The following is a 25,075-nucleotide window of genomic DNA, read 5'->3' on the forward strand; positions in this document are numbered from 1 at the left end:
AGGTTCACCTTAGGTTCACCATGTCGGAAATGGCTTGAAGCCATACAACAAACCATCCCTTTCTTATACAATGTTGGTTAATTGTGTATATGAGTGCCTTGATAACTTTTTCATTTTTGTGTGCATTTAATACATGCCTTGCCTTATTCACCACATAAGAGTGCTGATCATTTTTGGACGTTAGCTTTTATGAGCAATAAAATGGACAACTGAGGTGGATTATCTTTTGTTCTTTTTATTACCCTTTAGTGGAACCATTTTCCTTTCTTTCCACCACACCTTATCTTTAGAGGCCTTAACCTCTGGCACATTCTTAACATAAGCACTTTAAAAAGCACCTGATGACTACAACACAGCAACCATCCAATTATTCACCCAAAGTCTTTTGTCTGTTGACAGATTCAAGATTTTCAAATTGACCAGATATGGAAATGTCATTGTTAGCATCCCCATACTCTGTCAGCCGCACTACAGCCATCATCTTAGACAAGTCAAAACCACTATTATTGCACCATTATCTTAGAAAATACTGAGTTTTGTCTTCATGTATATTATTGCCATGTCAAAAAGCTTCTTTAAAAATGTCACAACTTCTTTATTTCTCTGCTCAGTGTTTTCTTTCATTTCCAACATTATGGAACAGAAAAACTTTCTGAAAGCACCATCAACTGTATGTGACTATTTTTTAATTTTATTTTTTACTTTAGGCTATGTAATCATTTTACAGGCGAATTAAAAATAATGTAGCAGTAATTAGCTGTTGCAGCCACCATGGTGTAGTTGTTTGAGTGTTGGACTACAAAACTGGAGACCAGGATTTGAATCCCTACTCAATCACAGAAACCCACTGTGTAATCTTGGGCAAGCCACACACTCTGAGCCAGAGAGTAAGGCAAAAGCAAAACCCCTCTGAACAAACCTTGCCAAGAAAACCCCACAATAGGCTCGCTTTATGATTGCCACAAGTCCGAAATGACTTGAAGAGATACAACAACAACAAGAACAACAGTAATTAATCCACCAGTGTCTTTCTTTATTATGAGGCCAACAGCATTAGCTAGAAAGAAGGATAGGAAAATTAGAATTTTCTGACTAGCAAATTCAAGCATCTCAGACAGTTGAATCTGCTTAATTAACTTACAAAAAGCATTTTTACCATAAAAACAAGAGGTTTGTTGTTATAAGGAGGTAAGTTCTTTCTGCTTGAGAATATTGCAAATTATGTGATATTTTGGCTATCTGATGTTACCTTGTAGTGTTTGACTCCAATATCTGTAAGACTGCTTGCATGTTACCGTAGATATTTTTAAAACATCCTATGGTCACAAACTACATGTCTAGTGGAATCCTAGCATATTTACTCGGAAGCAAGTTTTACTGTATGCAAAGGAGTTTATTTCTTAGTAAGTGTGTTTAGAACTGCAGTCTTAAATGGGTTTACGTGTAAAATATAAATGGAATGTTTAGTTTATTTTTCTTCCACAAGATGAATTTAAGATGATCTACAAGATATGTAATATAAAAGTCTTAACAACACAAACAATTAAAATTAGAAATGAGCTATTATATATAAACTCTCCAGGAAGATATGTAAATCAAAGATACTGTGATTTTGTATGCTCACTAATTATTCCACAGCCCAAATCTCCAAATGTCCTCCCCCCAGAAGTTTCATGTAGATGTTAAACAATATGCATGAATAAGATGAAACTATGAAAAGCGCCATAGGACAATATGAGGAACTGTATTAAAGGGTCATGGCATTAGGAAGGTTGAGAACCACTGCTCTAACCCAAGTAGGTAAATCTGATCCAAATAGTTTCATTGGCTAGGATGGGCAAGGATTCAGTACGGAAACCGTTGACAATGTTTCCCCCAAGGACTCCGTCTATATCATCAGGGCCAACAAGATAAAAAGTATCCAAGAAACACAAAAAGTTGTAGCCAATGCCACTTCTGTGTTTGCATCGTATTACAGCCAAGGAACTTTTCCTGCAAAATGTGTTACAAACTAGTCATAGCAGGCTTCTGAATATTCCTGCATTCTGTTATGAAAATCAACTTGTAATAGGCTCTCCACAACCTGGAACAGTTCTGTTCTGGTGATGGTAAAGTAAGGTTGCTTTGCAGCAGTCACTGATATAGAACAAGAGTTGGGAATAGATGTGACCTGTTTTGTTGCATTTGCTGCAAGTTTCCCACTACTGCTGCTCTATTCTTCCAGTTAACATTACTAAATCTCACAGCTAGGTTTTAATATTGAACATTACCTCTTTATAATTTTGCTGTGTTAAAACTAATGTTAGAGGTTTTGTTCTATTTTGTTAGCTTATGCCATGTACTCTATTTTAGTTTTTTTTAAAAAGAGTCCTATTCTATTACCTGCTTTGTCAACAGAGTTAATACAAAATTGTAAAATCCTGGGTATGTATGGCAGATAAACACTTTTGGAATCAAAACCTAGTATACCTCTTTTCAATGCCAGGCTTTGTTAAATCAAGAAATAAAATGTATTGCAAAATACTGAAGCCATTGAAAAAAGAACATAAACCCTGACAAAAGGAAGGAAACCTACACCAGCTACTTTACCCCTTTACAGGATGAGTCTCTCTTATCTGAAATGCTTGGGACCTGAAGTGTCTTGGATTTCAGATTGCCTTGTATTTTGGAATGTCTGTATTTGCATATAATATGTACATAATGAGATACCCTGGAGATGGAGCCTAATTCTAAACATAAAATTCATTTACATTTCATATACATCTTGTACACATAGCCTGAAGGTAATTTTATACAAATTTTAAAATAATTTTGTGCATGAAACAAAAAAAAAGTGTAACCATCAGAAAATTAACTGAACCATCAGAAAGCAAAGATGTCACTATCTCAACCGCCCATGTGGACAGTTTTGGAGTATTTTGGATTTTGGAATTCTGGATAAGGGAGACTCAACCTGTATCAATTCAGGACTACAGTACCATTTATACAATATTGCTGTGTTTTGGTAAATAAGACACCCATTGTCTGAATGAGCTGACTATATGTCACAGATGGAGACTACAAATATGCTTGATTCATTAATCATATTAACTAAATGAGATAATGCCTACCGTTAGTTTGGAGATGGCTAAGTCCTAACACCACAGCATGGTATATAGTGTGTTTTGCTCATTTATGAAATAAACTACTAATTTCTGCAGCTCCAAGACATTCTAGGCAGCTTTAATCTAACTGGAGGGGACTACCCTATCCTATAGTAGTATAGGGAGAAACTGATCTTCTATTTAGAGATTTAAAATTGCTGCTCATTTGATGCCCTTTCTTAATACACATGGATATATTTGACCGAAATCCACCGATTAGTTTTTCCTCAATAAATAAACTCAATAAATATATGGCAGCTTGGTAATACTTAGTAGGTTCCACTGATTCAATGGGTTTACTTTAATGGGGGCTGACAACTGAATTAAGGCCTTAGTGGTATATCCTAAGATTTCAGCTAGGTTAGGAAAGATGTTGAAGTACAATTAATATGGTACGTGCCATGAACTATTGTTACAAAGAAAATAAAAAAAAGCACATACCTTTTGTAAAATACTTTTTGAGAGCTTTTTGCATGAAGAGCGTAAGGACTGTGTTTCACTGGGTTCCTCCACTTCTTTCCAGTCTTCCTTTCTCAAGCACTGAGAAACATCGCTCTCCTTCCTCCTAGTAATGAGGTCAAGCCATGATAGAAGCCATTTGCCATAGCCACTGAGTGGAACTACCTACAAAAAGTCCATTATTATAGGCTTCTATGGATTTATATTTCAAATTGTTTATGACCTAATACAGCTAAAATAAATCCTGTTTTAGCAAAGAAAATACACAGATCCCTAAAGTATGTTCCCCCTCTCATTTCAATTATATTTATAGTGAAATTCTCTTATAATACTGCTGCAATCTTGCATGTCATAATTTACTTTGATTTGACATGTACCTTAAGCTTCCTGTCAAAACAGTGAATTACCTTGGAAATGATAAATTCTTTTAGAGTACTCATAAAGTCAGGGTTTACTGCAAAGTCTACAGCATAACAGTCTTCAATCCATGTCTGCAGAATGGAGAAACTGCGAAAGTATATTTTGCTAAGCAATGAGCAGGATTCTGGGCTTGAACTAAGAAGAATAGAAAGCTAGTCAGTAAATGGAGATATGTGTATACTTCCAGGCATTATTATGTTGAAATATGTTTCAATTTATCATTTCAAGAACAAAAACAGAAAAATATATCATCTTTTGTCAGCACTTAATAAAAAGCTATGGAAATTTGCATGCATTTTTTCGTCCAAGAGGAAAGTGTTCTGTCAAGGACAGAAGTTTCTTCTATCTTGAAATTACATTTCATTAAAAAAGTCCCACCTAAGTAATATTAAATAGATGCTTTTAGTTATTAAAAAAATTAAGCAACCATTCATAATTATGTAGGGACAAATGTAAGGCTTCTGACACATCAATACTATACTCAGCTGAAATTTATCTGAGTTTCAGTACATACCTGGGTAAGGTTATAATGATTCTATCAAGAATAAATTGCAAAAGTTCTTCTTGTGAACAGAAATACCGAAAGGTAAAGAGGAACTGTTGTACATAGCCTTCTAAAAATGAATTTCTGCAGAGTACAAGAGGGGAAAAAATCAATTTTGTAAGCTAAAATGTGCCTTCTTGGAATCAAGCACAGCAAATATGAAGAAGCAAAAGGAATGGATTCAATTACTATGTGTCACTTGACTTCTCACATTTTCTATTTTACTTGAAGAAAAAAGAAGAGTTTTTTTTAAGGAACATAGATCCAATGTTCAAAAAAGTGGGATTGAAACTATTTACTTATTTATCCCCATGGTTCTTCTAAGACTAAAACTCAAGGCAGCTCACAAGAGTATGACAAGTGTAGATAAAAACAGGTGCAGTGTAAAACACAAACGTCGTAATGCTGAAAACTTCATCCAATTATAGTACTAAAACATTACAGTAAAAAAAAAATCACATAGAAAGCATCAGCTCATCAAAAACACTTTTCTCAAAAGCCAGTCAACTGCCAGATGCCTGCCTGAATAAAAGAACCTTTATCTGTTAATGAAACAGAAACGGAAGGTGGGTAACCTAGCCTACATTGCCAGGTGCATTCACCATCTTGGAGCAACCATAAAGAAGGCCCTCTCTTGTGTCTCCACAAACATAGCTATGACTGGTTGAACTAAGAGAGGAGCCTCTCTTAAAGAACTCAGGGACTGGGCAGGATTATTTCAGATAACTTGGATCCAAGGGTATCATAAACATGAACTTTTAATTGTGCCCAGCAGCCAGTAAAACTGTTCTTACAAGGCAGACACAAGTTCTGTATAACCAGTCTCAGTCAACAGTTTAGCTGTGGTCCCTGGAACACTTTCCAAGGGGAGTTCTATGTACAGAATGTTACCGTAATTGAAAGAGGGTGTAACTGAAGTGGCCTCAGGGGTGCATGCAGCCCCCATGCTGCTTTCTGTCCACCTCGGTTAGACAAAGTCGAAGGACAGCTCCCTGTTACCCCATTTTCGATATCAGAAAGCACGGGGAAGTAGGATGCTGAACATCAAGAACTCATGTCTGAGTTTGTTTTCCCCACTCCTCCCCCACAACCCATTTTTTCCTCATTGCCTGGAATTCTGTTAGGGATATAATGCACAGGTAGGTATTCCTTACACATGCAGATGGTTTTTTTCAGGCACTGTGGGGGTTCATAGTCCCTTCCTCTCGCTGCAACACCCAAGTTCCCCCACCCCATGTACTGAACCATATAACCCACCCCTGGACTTACTGAAAAGCCCTCAAAGCTACCCTGCATGGCCATTCCATCTTCCCAGCAAGTGGGTAGAATTAGAGAGGTTCTTCAGGGGTCTCAGTGATGCTATAATAATTGTATGTCTGGCTATGAGGATGTAGCCAGATGCTTCTTCAATCCTGCCTGCTTGCTACAAAGCATGGAATGGCCATGTAGGGTGGCTTCAAGAATTTTCAGTAAATCCAGGGGTGGGGTATATGGTTCAGCATAGCATAGGTCTACACTGCACTATATTTACATTACACTGAGGGGATGTTGGATTGAGGCCACTGTGTCATGAAATGGAACACAGTCCTATTGAAGTCCAAAATAAGACTGGGAAGAGATTTCTCTCTGATATCCTGAAAAACTGCTGTCAGTCAGTGTAGAAAGCACTGAGCTAAATGGACCAGGTCCTCTCACTCACTATGGCCTGTTCCACACGGGCCTTTGCTCCGGCCCCGTCACGTGCTAGGGGTTGGCCGAGGACCTAGTGTCCATACCGGCCTCACCCCTAGCACGTGATGGGGGTGTAAAAATGGTGGCGCCCTATACACACGGGCGTGGCCATTTTTACATGCCGGACACTTAGCGTCCGCATATCCCCCTTGCCTTGTGACGTCACAAGTGCGCCATTTGCGTACTTGTATGTCGCAAGCGTGGTGCGAAAAGAAGCTGCTTTTTGCGACTTCTTTTTCTGCCGCCAGGAAGCCTCCCCGTTTGGAGGCTGCAGCTTCCTGGGGGCGGAAATGGAGGCAGCGGCAGACCTCTGTAACGCGCCTATATTCTTCATGCAGCTTAACACACACCAGCTGGCCTTAAGCTTAGAATGCCTCTTCATTTCCATGAGGCAGCAGTATAAGGAAGACTTCATCTCTCATGGGAGTTTATCAGACAAGGGAAACTGGAAGTACTGTATAATCCAATGGCAATCTAAACACAATCATGGAGTTTAACGTTATTGCATGATAGACTACCACATGCAATTTCAGGCAATAGGAAGTCAGTCTGAATGCAATCATGGGGTTTCATGTTATTGTGTGATAGACTGCCACACGCAAATTCAGGCAATGGCAAGCTATTTTTGGGCAATGGGAAGTCAGTTCGAACACAATCTGCATTAACGTAAATTTGCTGAACTAGCCAATTCACATGAATGCGTTCTGGCCCCACTTTCTTTTCATTTGAAATTAAGATAAATTCCTCACGTGTGATAAACTCCATGGAATTGTAGAATGAGCTGTACCTGCAGTAGAGATATGCCATTAGCCCAAGTGGTGTTCCAGCTTGTAGATTTCTTGGCTGATATTGACTGTTGTTACATTGCGATTTATTATACAGATTTTTATTTATATTATAGAAAAGGAGCATACTGTCCAAGGAGCTGATACTCAGTGTTTCACTTCTTGCCATGTTAACCACTGTTAGAAGACTGCACGACTCAACTCCCCATTTTTCTGTGTTTATAATCTGAAACAAAAGGAGAGAAGGCAGAGTTTCTAGCATTCTGACACAGTATAGCATAATCAAAACCCAGAAAGGGCAAGGCTATGTTGATCCATTCTCAAAGCTCCCATTCAACTCTGTGGAAATTACTGCAGCATTTTTCTACTTATGGCACTATAAGAAGCGGTATATGGGGATGGAGAAGCATTGAGAAAAAGGAATCCAACTCTACACCTTCAGCTTGTGAAAACTATTACACTTTCACTAAATCCACTGAACACTGAAATGTCACTGTGCAAGTGCCATTCCACTTGCACAGATGTTAATTTTGAATTTAACTCCCCCAACAAATCAAAGAATTACCTGTAAATATTTCTTCACAAGTTCAAGAAACTGCACCTTTGCTCTCATTTCTTCTAGCTGTCCCTTCAGTTTAGGTAAGATAGTTTTCACTTCACCACCTCAAGATTTAAAAAGTGCAATGAGGATCCATTTGATGAACCAATACAATTGCTATAGAGTAGCTCTGCAGTTTGAGAAGTGCAAACATACCTTTGCTCCTCCTCTCTTTATGTAACAGCCTGTAGTAGAATCTTCTGCTCTTACTATAATTTTTTGTTTCTATCATTATCTGCTGTTCAAGTTCCTGATGAGAGGTGCAGAAGGGAATGAAAGTAATATAATTATGCATTTATTTTGCAGGTTGGGAAGTGGCAGGAAGGAAGAAGAGGAGGAAGAGGAGGGAGAATAATTACCATCATTCAACATCAGATCTATCAGGATTCCCATGCCTTTTACTATGCCTCTTTATAAAACAGAAAAAAATGCTACCACATTATTACTGGCTGCTTCTCATGGTTACCCATGTAGACCTGATTAAGGCATCCTATCTCAGTCCAATTAAGTTCATCAGATAAGGGACATGCAGTATTCTCAGAGCTCATCACCATTCCACATCCCATGACATCATAACATAGAAACTGTAATTTTCAGTGTCTGCTCCAAAAAAGATATGATCACGCTGTCTTGGCTCAGAGAAACTCCTTAAACTATAGTTGTCCAGAAATCACAGGAAACCGTGGTTTCAATGTGCCTTCATCCAAGTCAGACATGTGATGGAGGATGGAAGTGAAGAGATGAAGAAGAGGTGTACAGATATATGGCTCTTTATCAGTGCAAAAACCATGGCTATAGTGCCAAAACTAGCACCAGAAATAACCAGTATTTAGGCCAGTAAAAGTTAAGATCATTTTAGCATATCTCTAAAATTTACCTAAATACTGTAGAACACTGAAATGATGTTTTGTTGATTTTAACAGTAGGCATTTATTATTCAACAAAATAAGTAGATTATGAAAAAATAGGTTGGGAAGTGGCAAGCATGAATTCTGATAGAAAAAAGGAAGTATGGAAGCCCTGGTGCACATTCCCTCTGCTAAACGTTCTGGATAGTGACCTTAACATTAAAGTAATAATAAGTAGAGTAGAATGGGCAACAAACATGTTGTTTTGTTTCTTTAAAAAAGTGAGTTTTAGTTGTTCATATTAGAAACCTATGTCATCACAGCAAAGTACACTGGTGCCTCGGGATACGAAATGATCGGGTTACGAAATTTCCGGGATACGAAAAAGTTGGATTGGCAAAAACTGTTTCGGGTTACGAAATATTTTTCGGGTTACGAAATTCATTTCGGCGCGAAATTCAAATGCTGCAAAGTGCAGCTATAGGCTTTCCAGTGCTAACGGAAAGCCTTTTCGGGTTACGAAATTTTCGGGTTACGAAAGGAATGGCGGAACGAATTAATTTCGTAACCCGAGGCACCAGTGTATCTAGAATGATTTCTTAAACACAATACAGTAGTTTGATAAGGGAGAGGGTTGTGCTTAATGTATTTTTTTGTATTTTTAGTGTGGTATTATATATTATATGCCTGTCTGTATGTTGAAAAGTGCTTTGTGAGATGAAGTAAATATGAGAATTCACACAAGTCAAGGGTAAGCCTTCTGGGTTGAAAAGAAATCCTCAAGTTTACCTCAACACAAGCTTTTGATCTGTTAAAGTAAGGGGCATATTTTGTTGTCCGTCTAGCTAAGCTCTCTCTGAAGCTAGAGATGCCTAAAGGCTAAAATTGTTCTGTTTCTTTGATAATGACACCAAGCACTAGGTGAACTAATACCGTTTTTCTTATGAGCAGAGATGACATTTAAGTACATACTCCAAAGCAAAATAATTACTATCAATTCAAAACATGTTCCTAAAATTATGAGTCAGTTAAATACTCAACCTTGTAGGCAGAGATTTCTGTATCAAAATTGTGTTAAAAGTTCTGTAAGCTCAACAGATGAAATGTGAGTCTCATTGTAGGCATACACAAAATCTTCTTTATAAGTACAGAGTAGCTGGTTGTGAACCTCTACTAAACAATTCAGAATATAAACAAGACAGCAGTTTCAAAAGGTCTTGTTTTCTTCTGCAAACCAATCTGCCTACCTATATATTCAGGGAGAAAAATTTAAACAGATTCACAACTGATTCACCATTCTGTTTTTCTTAGCACTAAAATAAAGACCAAAGGTTCCCTGCAAACAATACCATTCAACATACCGTGTTGATACAGCAGACTGCACATCCTACACTGCACCACGAATTGGATCTTGGAAAAGTGAGGATTGTAGGTTTTAGAGAAGCCAGACTTTAAAAGACTGAAGGAAATGGAGGAGGACATCTAATATCTTAAATGCATGGAATACACACTTTATGGAAGATATATATACAGGCACTAATTTAATTTAAAAAGAATCAAAAGCTTTCCAAATTTATGTATCCAAAAAGTTTTTTCCAGTCTTGGAAAATCAGAATACCTACCATTATTTTAGCACCTATGTTTTGAGTCCCATCCTTTCTCTTTCCAAGTTTTCTAATGTGGTCATGAACTTCCAAACTAAAACATTCTGAACTATAGAATGCACTTCTCCAACCAGGACAAAATCCACTGAGTTCAGACAAGCAGGACATTCCAGTGTAAATATTTTCCTCCCTGTGTACTATAAATTCTTTTTGGCTTTGATTGTCTTCTGGCAAACCTGGAGAGATGTAGGTTGTATTGGTCTGCAGATATTCTCCTTCCATTTCTCTTCTGACTTCATTTTCAGTATAATCTTGTGGAAGGTCATCTGTATCCATATCAGCAACAGAAACCACAGCAGACAGCATTAGAAGGGATAACATATTGGATGGCATCATGTTCAATCATTGTCAAGCTGATTTGTACATGAATTTTCATTTATATTTCTTTCCTATACATGCCAGGTTTTGCAACTGTTCATAGCTGGAAACTCTCATGACTAGGCCACCTTTTCCTATATGAGCACATCACTCTTTTATGATCTGCCAAGATACACCTATACTTCATGGAGGACACCTTGCACATCCCTGAATTGCAGCTGCATAAAGCTTATAGAATGGCTTTTCCCAATGAAGTTTAAAGTTGCTTTACTCTCCTGGCTTTTTGGAAAATAGTAAGCTTACAGTCCAATAGTAAGCTTACAGTCACTGTGTCCTTGCATTTCTTCTGCTGCAAACCATAATACTCTCATCAACTCTAGGTCACACACCTTTCCCAACTACCCCTGTTTGGCTTGGACATTCCTGATTAACCCTCTGTTTCCCCACATTTTCAGCTGCTTTCAAAATGTCCCATTTTCACTCCTCCCACTTTCTCCTTTTGTCCTCAGTTTGCTTCAACTGGTGCAAAATGAGTTAAAAGTGCAAAAGTAGTGGAAAGGAAAAGGAGAAGAGAGGGCAGAATCTTGCCCTTCCCAGTATGGAAGCAAAAGCAAACTGCTGCAGCTTCTCTTAGTTTGTGTGCTCTTCTTCATTAATAACTTTTGCCATCTTGACCATCGTCTGAGGTTGCTTGGCTACCTACATCCCAGTTTTCATCTGTGAAATATTGGGGGAAGGTATGAATTCATCAAGACAGATTCATCAAGCCAGTTTAAGCTAGAAAGGGGCAGAGTACCTACTTAAAATAATTAAATGTAATCAAAACAAAAATATGCTGCTCTAAGTAATCAACAAAACCAGAATGATTAAATTCAAGTGGCAAAAGGGTGGAGTTTTGCTCACCTTTTCCAATATAACCTTCATAATGGAGGTGAGGTGGCAATTTGGTTTAGAACTCAGAAGGTGTCACAGTTATTTTGGAATATTATGAACAAGTGGATTTCTGTATGTGGCAGATAAAATTAGTCCCTTTTCAACAATGGTCACTTTTTCAAGTGCTAATCAGTAAGTGTATCCCAACTTGTTCCACATTAACCTTGGATTTTAACAATTCTATACAATTCATATTTCACTATGTATTTTAGACATTTTTTGCTATCAAAATAAGCATTTTTAAATGCACTTCAATACATTTTTGAAGCCAATAATTATGCAGGCTCTGAACATTCAAAAATGCAAATATTGGATGACAGCATAAATTCAGATCAGACATTCATTCCACGTGTGCAGTTTTATCAGAAGTCACAATAAGCACTGCTAACGACATCAAGTCTACATCTTTGTAATATGTGGCATTATCTTAACTTGAAGAAAAGCTATAGCTTCCAGTCTGATTCATATTTCAAGGTAGGTGATGACACACTAAAGGAAGCTTTCATCTTTGATTAGGAGATGTTACTGCCAATTCTCCATATACCAAGCATCTCCTATGAACTTGATCACCTGCCTGCCTTGGAAATTCTATCACTTCTCCTCTTTGCTTTATTTAGAGTAAAGACACTTGAGAAGTGGAGATTGCTAACCTGAATCAATAACATCAGGCTAACACCTTTTGGTTTCATTATCCACAACACAAAATATGCCCACTGGTCTTTTCTTACCATTTGTTTCTTCACCAGTATTCAGAAAGTCTTTAGGTTTGTTTTGGCCTTGAAATGTCTTGCTACCATTTTTTGTTTCATCCATCCTGAAAAGCAGGGAGAAACAGAGAAGAAAAAGCAACTACTTTTTCCCATTTATACAAGAAATATTTGTTTGGTGAAAAGCCTGATACATGCAGAAGGGAATTATGTGAATGATTAGTCTTCAGAAAATGACACTGTAATGGCCTTGTATGATCATATCAATGGGGCCCATTCTCTGGATATCCTGATATACTTCTCAGAAAAGTTAAAGAGATGCTAATGGAGAAAGCAGATGCTATAGAGCCAATGTCAGCTATGTGAACTGACAGAGTGAGAGTTAAAACATTTGTGCCAAAAGAAAAGTTCAAATGTGTATAGCCAAAGAAATCTGTCAGGAATTTCTGGTAGGATTTTTACTAGAGCAATGGCCTTCAAAAAGTGTTCTGGGAAATTCTGGCTTTGCTTAGACGCACATCCAGAAACTCGCAATGAGAAGAGCAGCAATGGCAGAAAAAGGTTCCCTAGATTACCATTACTAATACTCTATTGAAATGCCTAGCAACAAAGTAGAGTTAAATATATTCCAAGGTTTCTGTTCACATAAGAAGGGCCTAGCAGACCTAGATGGACCAGCACACCTCATGGACCAATTTAGCACATGCTCTAGAGAGTCTTCTTCAACGCACCAAAAATTCAGTGACAGACAAGTAAATGGAAAAGTTCCCTGAAAATAGATAGTTTGAAAACCACTTTCCTTGCAGAATACAGAACAAGGTAAACAAGATACTAAAGAGATTGTGTGCATGTGTGTTTTAGAAAGGCATTACAAATTATTTGACATTTTCCAAGCTTTTTGCTCAAAAATCAATTCCCAACACATTTTCAGTTGTATGTATAGTTATATTAACTGATTACACCAATAATAATAATAAAAATTAATACTATGATACTTTCAGAACCTATACCTCACAAATAACTTCTTTTTCATAGAAACAGGTATTTATTAAAGCATGTTGTGTTAATGAATAGATGCCAGTATTCTGTATTATACCCTTCTGTTATCAAACAAGAGACATTCTGTGATACAAGCTGCTATGAAATTGAGTCTTTCTTGCTAAAGGTAAGAAGGCAAATAACTTTGGTTAATGTATTTGAATCTAATTTGTCCTCAGAGAACAAAGTGCACAGGATGAGGAAGAGGCTCCACTTTTGAATTTACAACAGCTTGCACTCACAACTACAGAGTGTTTTATAGTCTATCATGGGCCTAGTCATGTTTATATCCACACATATGTCTACCCTTGATGCTGGCTTCAGCTCAGAGCATAAAGATCTGTGGGCAGAGGTGATTAACACTTCCAAGTTGTCATGGACAGATAATTTTCTAGTTACACTTAGTATCATGGCCACTATGGAGTGTTTGACCTATTAAGAAGGTCAGCACTAAAAGGCTAATGGAACCTTTAGGATTCTAGAATGCTTTAGAGCAGGGGTTCCCAACATGGGGGTCGTGACCTGTTTCTTGCGGGTCGCCAGGTTGGGATTTGCCCCTGCCTCCTCTTCCTCTTCCCCATGGGTACTGGCGCTGGCACCATGCAGGGACGGGGCTGCCTCCTCCTCCTCCTCTTCTCTTCCCTGCGGGTGCCAATGATGGCCGCAGCTGCCTCCTCCTCCTCCCTGTCATGGCCAGCCAAGAGGAGGACTCAGAGGACGATGAGGAGGACTTGGCTCCTCAGGTACAGGAGGAACCTGAGGCTGTGCCAGGCCCCAGTTCTGCTCTGCCAGGTTCCAGCTCTGCTCTCCCAGCCCCTGTGGTTGAGGCTCAGCAGCCCAGCCTTGCCCCAGTGGAAAGGCCAGATTTGGGAGATTTAGAGCAGCAGAGCATGGAGATTCCTCCCTTAAGTCAGCGAAGAGCAGGAAGGGCATGCCTTCATCGCTCCAAAAGGCTTGCAGAGAAGCATTCATTAGCCAAACAGCACCTGGGTCAAGGGAGTGACATATAAACCACCTGGGACACGCTGAGTGTTCGTCAGAGATTATTGTGCTTACATTAGTGAATGCTGCTGGCTCTAGCTTCTCTGGATCTTGTCCGTGGACTCTTGGCGTCTTAGACCTTTTACTACTCTTGAACCTACGACCTCGGAACGGACTTGGCAACCAAAACCCTCTGGCATCCTCGACCTCGGACTGAACTGGTATTTGTGATTTCTGAAATCCTGAATCTGGATTGGCTTGTGACTCACCCTATTCGGACAGAAGGTCTGTTGTACATAAACTGTCTGTTGGCTGTTTACCTTCTTGCCTTGGCTGAGTTACTCTTATCAGCGTGTGTGCTGGCAGCATTCCCGGACACTTCCCTCTTCCCTGTGGGTGCCGGCGTCGTCCGGGGATGGGGACGGGGCTGCCTCCTTCTCCCCTCTTCCCCGTGGGTGCCAGCGCCGCCACTGCACGGGGATAGGGCTGCCTCCTTCTCCTCCTCCCCTCTTCTCAGCAGGTGCTGGAGCCAGCACCACGGCTGTGCTGGGACAGGGATGGGGACACCGCCTCCTCCTCCCCTCTTCACTGTGGGTGCCAGGGCCGCCACTATGCGGGGACGAGGCTGCCTCCTCCTCCCCTCTTCCCTATGGATGCTGGCGCTGGCGCCACCACCGTACAGGGACGGGGACGGAGCTGCATCCTCCTCCCCTCCTCCCTGCAGGTGCTGGCACCAGCGCCACCACCACGCGGGGACGGGGTTGCCTCCTCCCCCTTCCCTCCTACCCGTGGGTGCCGGCACCGCTACCGCATGGGCATGCCTCCTCCTCCGATGGCAGCAGCGGCAGGCCAGAGCAGGCTTGGCCGGCACGGAGATGGAGGAGGAGGAGAAGGGGTGAGGAAGAGGAGGCGGAGGGCCTTCCAGCAGTCTTTGCGGCCAGATGTCCCGTCCCTTCTTCCGGCCGGCGGCCTCCCTAATTGGTTGGGAGGCCGGGAAGAGGTGGGACTTCTCACCACAAAGGACACTGGGGCTTGTAGGCGGCCGGAAGTCCAGCCCCTTCTTGGCCTCCCAACCAATCAGGGAGGCCGCCGGGTGGGACTTTCGGCCGCAATAGGGGTCGCGGTCCAACAAAGGTTGGGAACTGCTGCTTTAGAGGGTCATATGGCTGATACCACCAACAATCCTGTTGAAGTCCTGGTCAATAAATGGAATCAAGATTTGACTAAGGCTATTGACACAATTGCTCCCAAATGTTCTCCCCGGCCCATTACTAATTGGGCCCTATGGTATACAGATGACCTCAGGGAACTGAAATGGGAAGGACAACTAGAGTGCAGATGGTAGAAAACTCAATTTATATCTGACAAGACAGGCTATAGAGAACATCTTTGGCTTGATACAGACAGGCCAAAATAAAGCTTCTTTGGGTCTCTTTGGAGGTATGCTGTTTAAATGATGCATGGGTCCTAAGAGTCTGGAAGTCACGCCAAAGCAACACTCCAATCCTAAGCACTATAGACCAGTATCAAATCTCCCTTTCCAGGGCAAGATGGTTGAGAGGGCAGTTGATTTCCAACTCTAGGTATTTTGGATCAAACAAATTATCTACATCCATTTCAAATCAGCTTCAGAGTAGGATATGGAGTTGAGACTGCTATGGTGTCATGGGCCAAAAGCTGCAGGACCGGGACTTGGAGGAAGAGTCTGATGAGGAGGCTGAGGAAGGGACTCAGGCATGTCTTCCAGGCAGGGAACAGCCTGCAGCTCTCCCTGTTGCAGAGCAGCAAGCCCTCCCTGCTGAACAGCTCCAGCCAGCTCATCCTGTGGAATTGCAGCCTCAGCCAGCAGGACAAGGGCAAGACTCACCTGCTGATGAGACAGGGACCACGGCTGGGGTCTTAAGTCCTCAATTAAGGAGGAGGAACAAAAGGATCCAACAAAGGATAGAGTTAAGATGCAGGCTAAGTAACAAGCAATCAAACTCTGATTAGAACCAGCTGGTATCAGGACATTTAAGAGCTGAGTTTCCCTAAAGAGTTGCTAGAAGCAACTTGTCTGTTTTCTAGTCAGTATTTTTGTTACCTGTTTCTAGACTCCTGCATTCCTACTTGAGACCTCCTGGCTTCTTTGACCTTTGGACCATGTTGACCTTGATTCCTGTTGCCTCCCTTGACTTGGACTGCTTGACCCATGCCTTTCTCTTAATCACTCTCACAGGCAAGGGCACTTTCTGTCTGCTTCTGATTACACTTGTCCCTCCATATTCTCTAGGGTTAGGGGCACAAGACTCCTGTGAATATGGAAAAATGGCAAATAACAAAACCACCATGTTTTTACCTGAGAGGACAACTCTCTAGGAATCTCTAGCTCCTCCAGTGCAACTCTGTGGTCTACATCTGACAGACAGTGACCATATAACTGCACTGGAGAAGCTACAAATGCCTAGTAGAGTATTCACTCTAGGAATCTCTAGGTCTTTCAGTGCAATTTTTAGTTAAAGTTGACACAGAGTTGTACTGGAGGGCCTAGATATTTCTGGAGAGAATGTGTTAATCATATCTGCAAATATCATAGCCACAAATATGGAGGGATGAGTGCAGTTGCCTCTGCCTGCATTATCAATCAGAGATTCCCTCTCAGCCTTCCTGTGTGGGCGTTTGGTGAACCAGGACATATGGTTGCTTTGGTGGATGATCTTTGCCTGAGCATTGACAGGGGGAGTGTGTCCCTGCTGGTGCTTTTGGACATCTCAGTGGTGTTTGATACAATTGATCATGGTATCTTTCTAAAATGCCTGGGGGATTTGGGGATTGGAGGCACGGTGTTTCTGTGGTTCCAGTCCTAACTCTCAGGCTGGTTCCAGATCGTGGTGCTTGGGAATAACTGCTCCTCAAAAAAGGAGCTATTATATGGCACACTACAAAGTGCCATCCTATTCTCAATACTATTCAACATCTACATGAAACCACTGGAAGATACCATCTGGACTGGGGCAGCAGTTCTATCAATATCCTGATGATACCCAAATATATTTGTCCATGCTTCCAAATTAGACTCAGTTAAGGACAGTGTGTCTCTTCTGAATTAATGCCTGAAGGAGGTAATGTGCTAGATGAGGAAAAACAAAGCTGAATCCAGACAAGTTAAAACTGTGAGCAAAAGAACAGGGTGAGAAGGGTTAATTTCACCTTCACTTCCATTTGATATTTTTAAAATGGTGAAATGGTGTAGTATGCCAACTATATATAAACTGCAGAAATTTCCTAGCTATTCATAGCAGCTAGCTGTGACATTCATTGGTTAAACTTAGCCCTGTACTTTCCTCTCTATATAACCTACCTCACTGGGTTGCTGTGAATACAAAATGGGATAATTCCAGCTATGTTATTCAGAGCTCCACAGAGAAAAAGGGACATATTAATGAACCTGTAAACTCAATATACCAGGAAGTAGGATTTGTATTTGTTCTTGCAGGCAGAAGCAAGGAAGCCCAAAACATCTCTGGAGAAGGGGTGCTACTCATTTCCAGTCATATATGATAACAAAAAGATTTTGCTATTGTATGAAGTCAGAAGGAACAGTTAATGACATTTGAAATCACTTACTTTACAGACAGAGGAGATCTGCCATTTGCTGCATCATAAAGGTTTGCTAGTAATTTTTCTTCCCAGTAAAAGTCACAAAATTCTTCAGAGATTACAGTACGAAAGGTATTATACTGCAGATCCTTTAAACCAAAAATATATTTACCTAGTTTAGGAAATAAAACAGTGAATTTAGATTTTATATTAAAAAACAACAACTAATCTCTTTTGGAAGGACAGACTTACTCTAAATCAGTGGTTCTCAATCTGTGGGTCGCAACTCTTTTGGGGGTCGAACAACCCTTTCACAGGGGTCACCTAAGACCATCAGAAAACAGTAGCAAAATTACAGTTATGAAGTAGCAATGAAAATAATTTTATGGTTGGAGCGTCACCACAAAATGAGGAACTGTATTAAAGGGTTGCGGCATTAGGAAGGTTGAGAACCACTGCTCTAAGTTCTTTGGAGAAATGAAAGAACATCTGAGACCTACAAAGATTTTCTAAAATCCTGCATAGAGCTATAGTAAGGGGTAAGCCCCAGCAAGAGAAACCTTTCTTTCTACATAAAACTTAATCCACAAAATGAGAAGATGTTAAGACAACACTTAGGTAAACCCCATAGATTTTGTTATCCTCTAGGCCTAAAAGTAGTAAGGATCTTGTAGTAGTCAGAACTACTACAATTATAAATAAAAATGGCTACTACAAACCCATGGGTGGAGGTAAATTATACCTCTGCTCTATCATGGACGCATCACTTTCTGGTCAAGGTGGGACTTACCCAGATCCCCCTCAGGGGTGGAGGACCTATTAGAATGGTCCGCCCGCGAAGGCTGATGGAACCCAAAAGGTTCCAGGAAGCCCTAGAGGGATATATGGTTGGGAATGATGGCGATTCTGTTGATGCCTTGGTTGATACCTGGAAAAGCAATCTTATCAGGGCTATAGACAGCATCGCTCCTGAGTGTCCTTTCCAGCCCGCTCCTAATAAAAAACCATGGTACACTGAAGATCTTCGTAAAATGAAGCGGACTGTGCAACGACTAGAGCGTCGCTGGCGGAAACATCAACGTTTATCCAACAAGACACTCCATGAGATCTTATTGAAGTCTTATGGAGTGGCAATAGATGCAGCAAAGAATTCCTTCTATGCTGCACGTATTGAGTCCGCAGAGCTGTTTAGAGTGGTCAAAGAGCTAACTCAACCATCCCCCACCCTAAACATATTATTTGAACCAACTAAAGTTTGCTGTGATGCTTTTAATAACTTTTTCGCCAATAAAATCTCTCGGATAAGGGCTGATCTGGACGCCAGCATTATAGCAGAGATGGGAAGAGAGATATCCAGTGACTCTGTGGACCTTGTTAAACTGGATCATTTTGAGTTTGTAAATATTGATGGACAAGATTCTTGGATGTGTCAGGACGACGTGCCCTCTCGATCCTTGCCCATCATGGTTGACTGGCCAGGGAGGGGATGCAACAAAAACATTACTACAATCTATAATCAGTGCATCCCTCAGGGAGGGAAGATTTCCATCACAATTAAAGCAAGCAGTTGTTAGCTTTTGAAAAAAACCCTCCCTGGATCCCCTGGTGAGAAACAATTATAGACCGGTCTCTTTTACCATTTTTGGGCAAGCTGATCGAGAGGACAGTCGCCTTCCAGCTCCAAGCTGTCTTGGATGAAGCCGATTATCTAGACCCATTTCAAACTGGTTTCAGGGTGGGATACAGAGTTGAGACCGCCATGGTCGCCTTAGTTGATGATCTCCGTCTGGGCATCGACAGGGGAAGTGTGACCCTGCTGGTGCTCTTGGACATTTCAGCGGCATTCGATACCATAGACCATGATATCCTTCTGTAACGCCTGAGGGAGTTAGGTATTGGGGGCACTGTGCTCCAGTGGTTCCATTCCTACCTCTTGGGCAGATTCCAGATGGTGATGCTGGGGGACAGCTGCTCTTCCAAGAGAGAGCTGACATCTGGCATCCCTCAGGGCGCCATTCTGTCCCCATGCTTTTCAACATTTACATGAAGCCGCTGGGAGAGATCATCAGAGACATGGGTTGTGGTGTCATCAGTACGCTGATGACACCCAAATTTATTTCTCTATGTCCCTGACTATTGCAGTGACTAGGGATGGCATCTCTCCTTTGGATGCCTGTCTTGGATCAGTAATGGGCTGGATGAGGGAAAACAAACTCAGACTGAATCCAGAGAAAACGGAGGTACTCGCGATAGGTACCCCAAGTCCAGGGATGGAGTTTTGTCACCCAGCCCTGGATGGGGTCACACTTCCCCTAAAGGACGAGGTTTGCAGTTTGGGAGTTTTCCTGGATCCGTCCTTACAGTTGACATCCCAAATTTGGAAGCGTCAACTGGTTCAAAATGCAGCAGCCAGATTGGTCACCGGAACATCTAGGTTTGACCATATAACACCAGTACTGAAATATCTTCACTGGCTGCCAATTACTTCCAGGTGCAATACAAAGTGTTGGTTATCACCTTTAAAGCCCTACATGGCTTGGGCCTGAGTTACTTGCGGGAGCGCTTCTCCCTACATAATCTGCCCCGCACTCTTAGAACATCTGGGAAGTTCTTACTAGAATATTATAATACCAAGTTAATGACAACTTCACATAAGGCATTCACTGCCGCGGCCTCAAGATTATGAAATGACCTACCGGAAGAGATCCAGCTCATTACTACCTTAGAGGCCTTTAAGTAGGCACTCAAAACGGATCTCTTCCGGTGGGCTTATCCACTGAATTCCATATAAAAAGGTTATGACGACTGCTCTTCCTTGACTCTGATTGTTGGCTAATGAACGAATTGTAATTTTTAGAGAATAGGAATTCTTGGTAAATTCAGTGTTAGTATTTTATTGTTGTATTGATTGTAAATTGTACTAAATGTCTTTTAAGGTTGTAATCCCACCTCGATCCGTGGGCGAGGCGGGAGGTATAAATAAACTATATTATTATTATTATTATTATTATTATTATTATTGACAATCTGTCTATTGAGATGGTATATCATATTTTTTGCATACCTATAGCCAGAACTTCATCTGTATTTTTACAGAATCCACTAAAAGAGAACTCTTCTTTCATGAGATGCACCATGTTCTTCAAGATAGCTTCATTTATCCCATTATTTTCATATGACATTCCTAGTGTGACTGGAGAAGCAGAATTCTGATCCATGTAGGTATGTGATGTATGATCCAATAAGGGGACACTGGTCTCTGCAGCTGTACTGGACTCATTACTAAGTATGTGGGATGCATCCATTTCAGAACACTTCGTTTGAGTCTCTTTATTAATTGTTGCTGAGGGGAAACTGTTAATCTGGGCTTTTGTGTCCCAAAATTCATTTGCATGCTTGCAATTTCTCAGGTTGTTTACAGATGATTTATGATGTAGGGCTTTGTCAGCAGCACAGCTCACTATAGAATCTGAGAGGAGGACATGCAAACTGGAACAACTGTAAGCTGTTTTTGAATGGAGGGGTTTATTTGATATTTGCTCTGACACAGCTATCTGTACTGGTACAAGCGTTAAGACCCTTGTCTCTGGGTCCTGCTTCAAAAGAAAGTTCTTTATAAAAGTCATATTAGATGGCACAGTACAGTTGGAAATACTGGAAGAAGGTGATTGTGAAATACACATCTCTTGAGAGACACATGAAGATTTAGAGAGCAATGGTAATTTATCCATGGATGAACTAGTCTTTGAATATTTTTGAGTATCATATGCCAGAATATCAGGTGTCATACAAGTAGCTGGCATGTCACAGTCTTCAATTTCTTCATTTTCAGTTTCAATTTGTAAATGCATTGAATTTTTCTTATTCACAGGTACCACTCCTTCCACAGTTGTTTCATGCTGTACCATCACAGATGCAGTGGTATTTCTGAAAAATAGGCATGATGTTTTGTAAGAAACAAACAGAACCCAAACCTGTCTAAAACATGAAGAATTTCAACAAGTGTCTTTAATTTACAGGAGTCTTGGAACAGCTGTGTCAAAACAGCTGTGTGGTTGACACGGCCCTGATCCAGCTAGGAAATGGCTGGCATCGCACCATTCCTTAGGGGCTATGTGTACAGCCCCATAGTTTTTTTTAGGGGTGGACATGCAGCTTGCCATGATACTGAGCCCTTAAACACTAGCACTGGGCAGAAAGATTTTAAGAGGGCGTAGGAAAGGGTTTCTTCAAAAATTCAATAAGGTTTCAGTTTCAGTCTGTCTGGAGTTCAGGGACAATTCTCAAATTTTGTTGCAGGTCTCCATCTCTTAGCACCTATTAAGATATTCAAGATAAAATGAGAAGTTTCAAAATGATAACTCTGTCCATCTAGAAGAAGGGTGAGCAACACAGCTGCTCCACGCAGCTGCTGACTAAAATTTTTGACTTTCAGGTTTTAAAGCAGAATCATGAACCCAAGAGCTTCCTGAAAGTGTTATTTTATTTTAAAATAAGGTGATTGCTCTCTGTGCCTCTTGCTTTAAGTGAAAACCGATTCACTAAACTAGAGATAAAATTTGCAAAAAAACAAAAAAACAAAAACAAAAAAATGAAAACTATGGGGGGGGGGGGAGGATTCAGAACAGTTGGAGGAAAAAAGCTGTGTTAGCAACCTTTCCAGACATAAAATGTGGTTTGGCATTTGTTTGGTATAATAAAAGTACAGTTTATTCAGAAAATAATCAAAAATTGAATCCTCTCTTAAAATTTTATGTTTCCCTACAAAAGGAGCTACCAAGTCCTGAACTGTAAGAAAGACTTGCTGTTATTATTATTATTATTATTATTAACCTTTATTTATAAAGCGTTGTAAATTTACACAGCGCTGTACATACAATCTTATTAATTGGACGGTTCCCTGCCCTCAGGTTAGGGACCTCTTTGCTTTTGTTAGTTTATGAAAATCAAGCAAAAAACAAACAAACAAACAAACAAGCCCAATATGAACAGAAGGAACCATCAACAGCAGCAAAAACAAAGAATATTATTTTATCTCCTCTAGCCTGTGTCAAGTGGACATAAAGCACCCATCCCATAAAAAGAACTGAAGGTGGTCCTAGAGAAAAAAGAAAACCAGGGTCAGGAATTACAATAATCTGGTATTGTACATCAGTGCTTCTCAAACTATCTGATACAAGCAAACTCATATTTTCTTTCCCCTTTTAATGTGCCAGGTACCAGCGACGAGTACTATGTTTATGCCCATTGGGTACAACTGTTTCTTTCTTCCCTGGAAATTTGCCACGCACCAGCAGCCAGTGGTTCACACCCTGCTGTTAACGTACAGATAACCGTGACTACTTTGAGTAACACTGCTACATACTGTCTTACCTAAATGTATACCTGCTACATAGATGTTGGAAATAATGGTGGGGATTGGAATAAATATATGAACACCATGTTTTAAATTTTTAATTTTTCAATCTTAAAGAAAATATTTTGTTATCCCGAGTTTTCAATAATTCCAAAAAATAAAGCTTTAGGGAAAAACTGTTTTTTCTGGGGGTTTTCCAGGCCTTTCCATCTGTAATGAAAATGTTAGATTTCCCCCCACCCCAAACCAGAAACAGCTGGTTTCTTTCTTTAACTTCTGCTGCTGATTTATGCAACCATGTACCTGGTCTAGGTACTAGTATAGGATTTGCAACATGCACATCATTTTTAACATCCAGTCTCAAATGCTCTGAGCTCACTTTTACAGAACTGAAGGGCAGAAAATAGCAACTACAATGATAAATGAGTCAAAACAATCAGAAGTTAAAAGCAGCAAGGGCTTTTTGCTTCAGTAAAGAAAAAGGTGATATGACTAAGAGAAGACACACAGGTTTATAGCATTATGAATGGCATAGCAAGAAGAAAAGCTTTCACAATATACTGTAAAAAGCAAAATAATTCAGTCAGCCTGATGAATAGGAACAGATTTAGAACAGATAAAAAGAAAACACTTGTTCACAGAGCTGATAACAATGCAATTGCTTACCAAAGAAGTGACGGTCACCACTAGTCTCGGTAGCTTTAAAACAGATCCGACAAAACCACATTGAATAAGTGCAACAACCACTATTGGGGATGACAGTGAATTTCTTGGGTGATGCTCCTCATTGAATATGAATATGGGAGGTAAGTGAAAATTGTTTTCTTTTGATGTACAGAAGATGCACTACGCTCTTGGTAAGTAAAATAAAAATTGGCCCCCCCCAAAAACTAGAAAATTTTGTGTTAGGTTAGAATAATTTATGAAAAAAGTAAGAATTGGGATGGAAATAATTTTTAGATGAAAACTAGTAACTATAGATCCTCTATAACAGCTGATAACACATCAGACAAAGTGTTCACTACAGAGGTAAAGAATTTTTCTTTTGTATAACTTCTGGAAAAACTCTGCATATAAGATACAGGAGACAAGCCCAAATGCTAACTATAAAAAACTAGAAATCCATGTATTGAATCCATTAACGAATTGTATTAATGCATTATAGCATGATGTCCAAAAGCCATAAGTAGCAAAACAGAGCCCCCATCTGCAAACAGCAGGCTACATAGCCAGACATGACTAACTACGATAGAAACAGAAATCTTTGGGATATATCTGGCTTCACTTCGGTCAAAAAGTAGTCACCATATTATTATTATTTTAAATGCCTAATTTGTTCCACATTTAATATGACTTTTTACTGTCCAAACATCACAGGGACACACTTACTTTTTACTATCTGTATTTTGATGCACGATAATAGGCTTAAAGTGTGTTGCTGAAGAAGTGAAAGCATTTGGCAATGACGTGCTTCCTCTGTTTAAAGGCAGCTGGCACGGGACTGGTCCTTTCACTGCTATCAGTTTACTTTCATTGTTCATAGGTAAAAATCCTAACAGGCGAACAGGATGAAGTCAAAGACAAAATAATGTATTTAGCAGACAGGATAAACAATTGCTGACATACAACAATTTTCTTCCCAAGAGGACTAGACTCGATAGCAACCAGTGTTCTCACAGAACATTGGAGGAATACTGGCTGGTCTACAGAAGTACTCACCCAAGTTATCATCTACTGAATTTTTCTCACTTTGAAAATCGAAAGGCAAGCTATCGTTAAAAGAATCCACTTCTTTGAAAGCCTAGCAGCAAAACAATATAAAAATATATATAAAATGCATCTGAAACACATCTTTAAAAATTGCAACAATAAAGACATTTATTTGGTCATGTTTTGCACTCCTTTGTCCTGAGGGCTCAACATGCTCCTATTCTGATGCCATGACAACAGCAGACGTGGAAAATCAAGGGA

At 40.2% G+C, this 25,075-nt stretch overlaps 1 protein-coding gene across 4 annotated transcripts in view; it reads right to left on the reverse strand.

The window, feature by feature from the left end:
- The window catches only part of KNDC1 (kinase non-catalytic C-lobe domain containing 1), a 103,580-nt gene that overhangs the window by 14,210 nt on the left and 64,295 nt on the right, over window positions 1–25,075 (reverse strand). For all 4 annotated transcript variants that reach the window (XM_042460288.1, XM_042460287.1, XM_042460289.1 and 1 more), the window contains 12 exons: window positions 24,824–24,905; window positions 24,494–24,656; window positions 20,813–21,675; window positions 17,776–17,920; window positions 12,172–12,257; window positions 10,151–10,458; window positions 7,837–7,930; window positions 7,648–7,745; window positions 7,085–7,308; window positions 4,537–4,650; window positions 4,010–4,157; window positions 3,585–3,767 (listed from right to left, as the gene is read on the reverse strand). In XM_042460288.1, the coding sequence (XP_042316222.1) occupies window positions 3,585–3,767; window positions 4,010–4,157; window positions 4,537–4,650; window positions 7,085–7,308; window positions 7,648–7,745; window positions 7,837–7,930; window positions 10,151–10,458; window positions 12,172–12,257; window positions 17,776–17,920; window positions 20,813–21,675; window positions 24,494–24,656; window positions 24,824–24,905 (2,508 nt within the window). The remainder of the gene's footprint in view (window positions 1–3,584; window positions 3,768–4,009; window positions 4,158–4,536; window positions 4,651–7,084; window positions 7,309–7,647; window positions 7,746–7,836; window positions 7,931–10,150; window positions 10,459–12,171; window positions 12,258–17,775; window positions 17,921–20,812; window positions 21,676–24,493; window positions 24,657–24,823; window positions 24,906–25,075) is intronic.

Source organism: Sceloporus undulatus, chromosome 3, assembly GCF_019175285.1.
Source record: "Sceloporus undulatus isolate JIND9_A2432 ecotype Alabama chromosome 3, SceUnd_v1.1, whole genome shotgun sequence".
Taxonomy (NCBI): Eukaryota; Metazoa; Chordata; class Lepidosauria; order Squamata; family Phrynosomatidae; genus Sceloporus; species Sceloporus undulatus.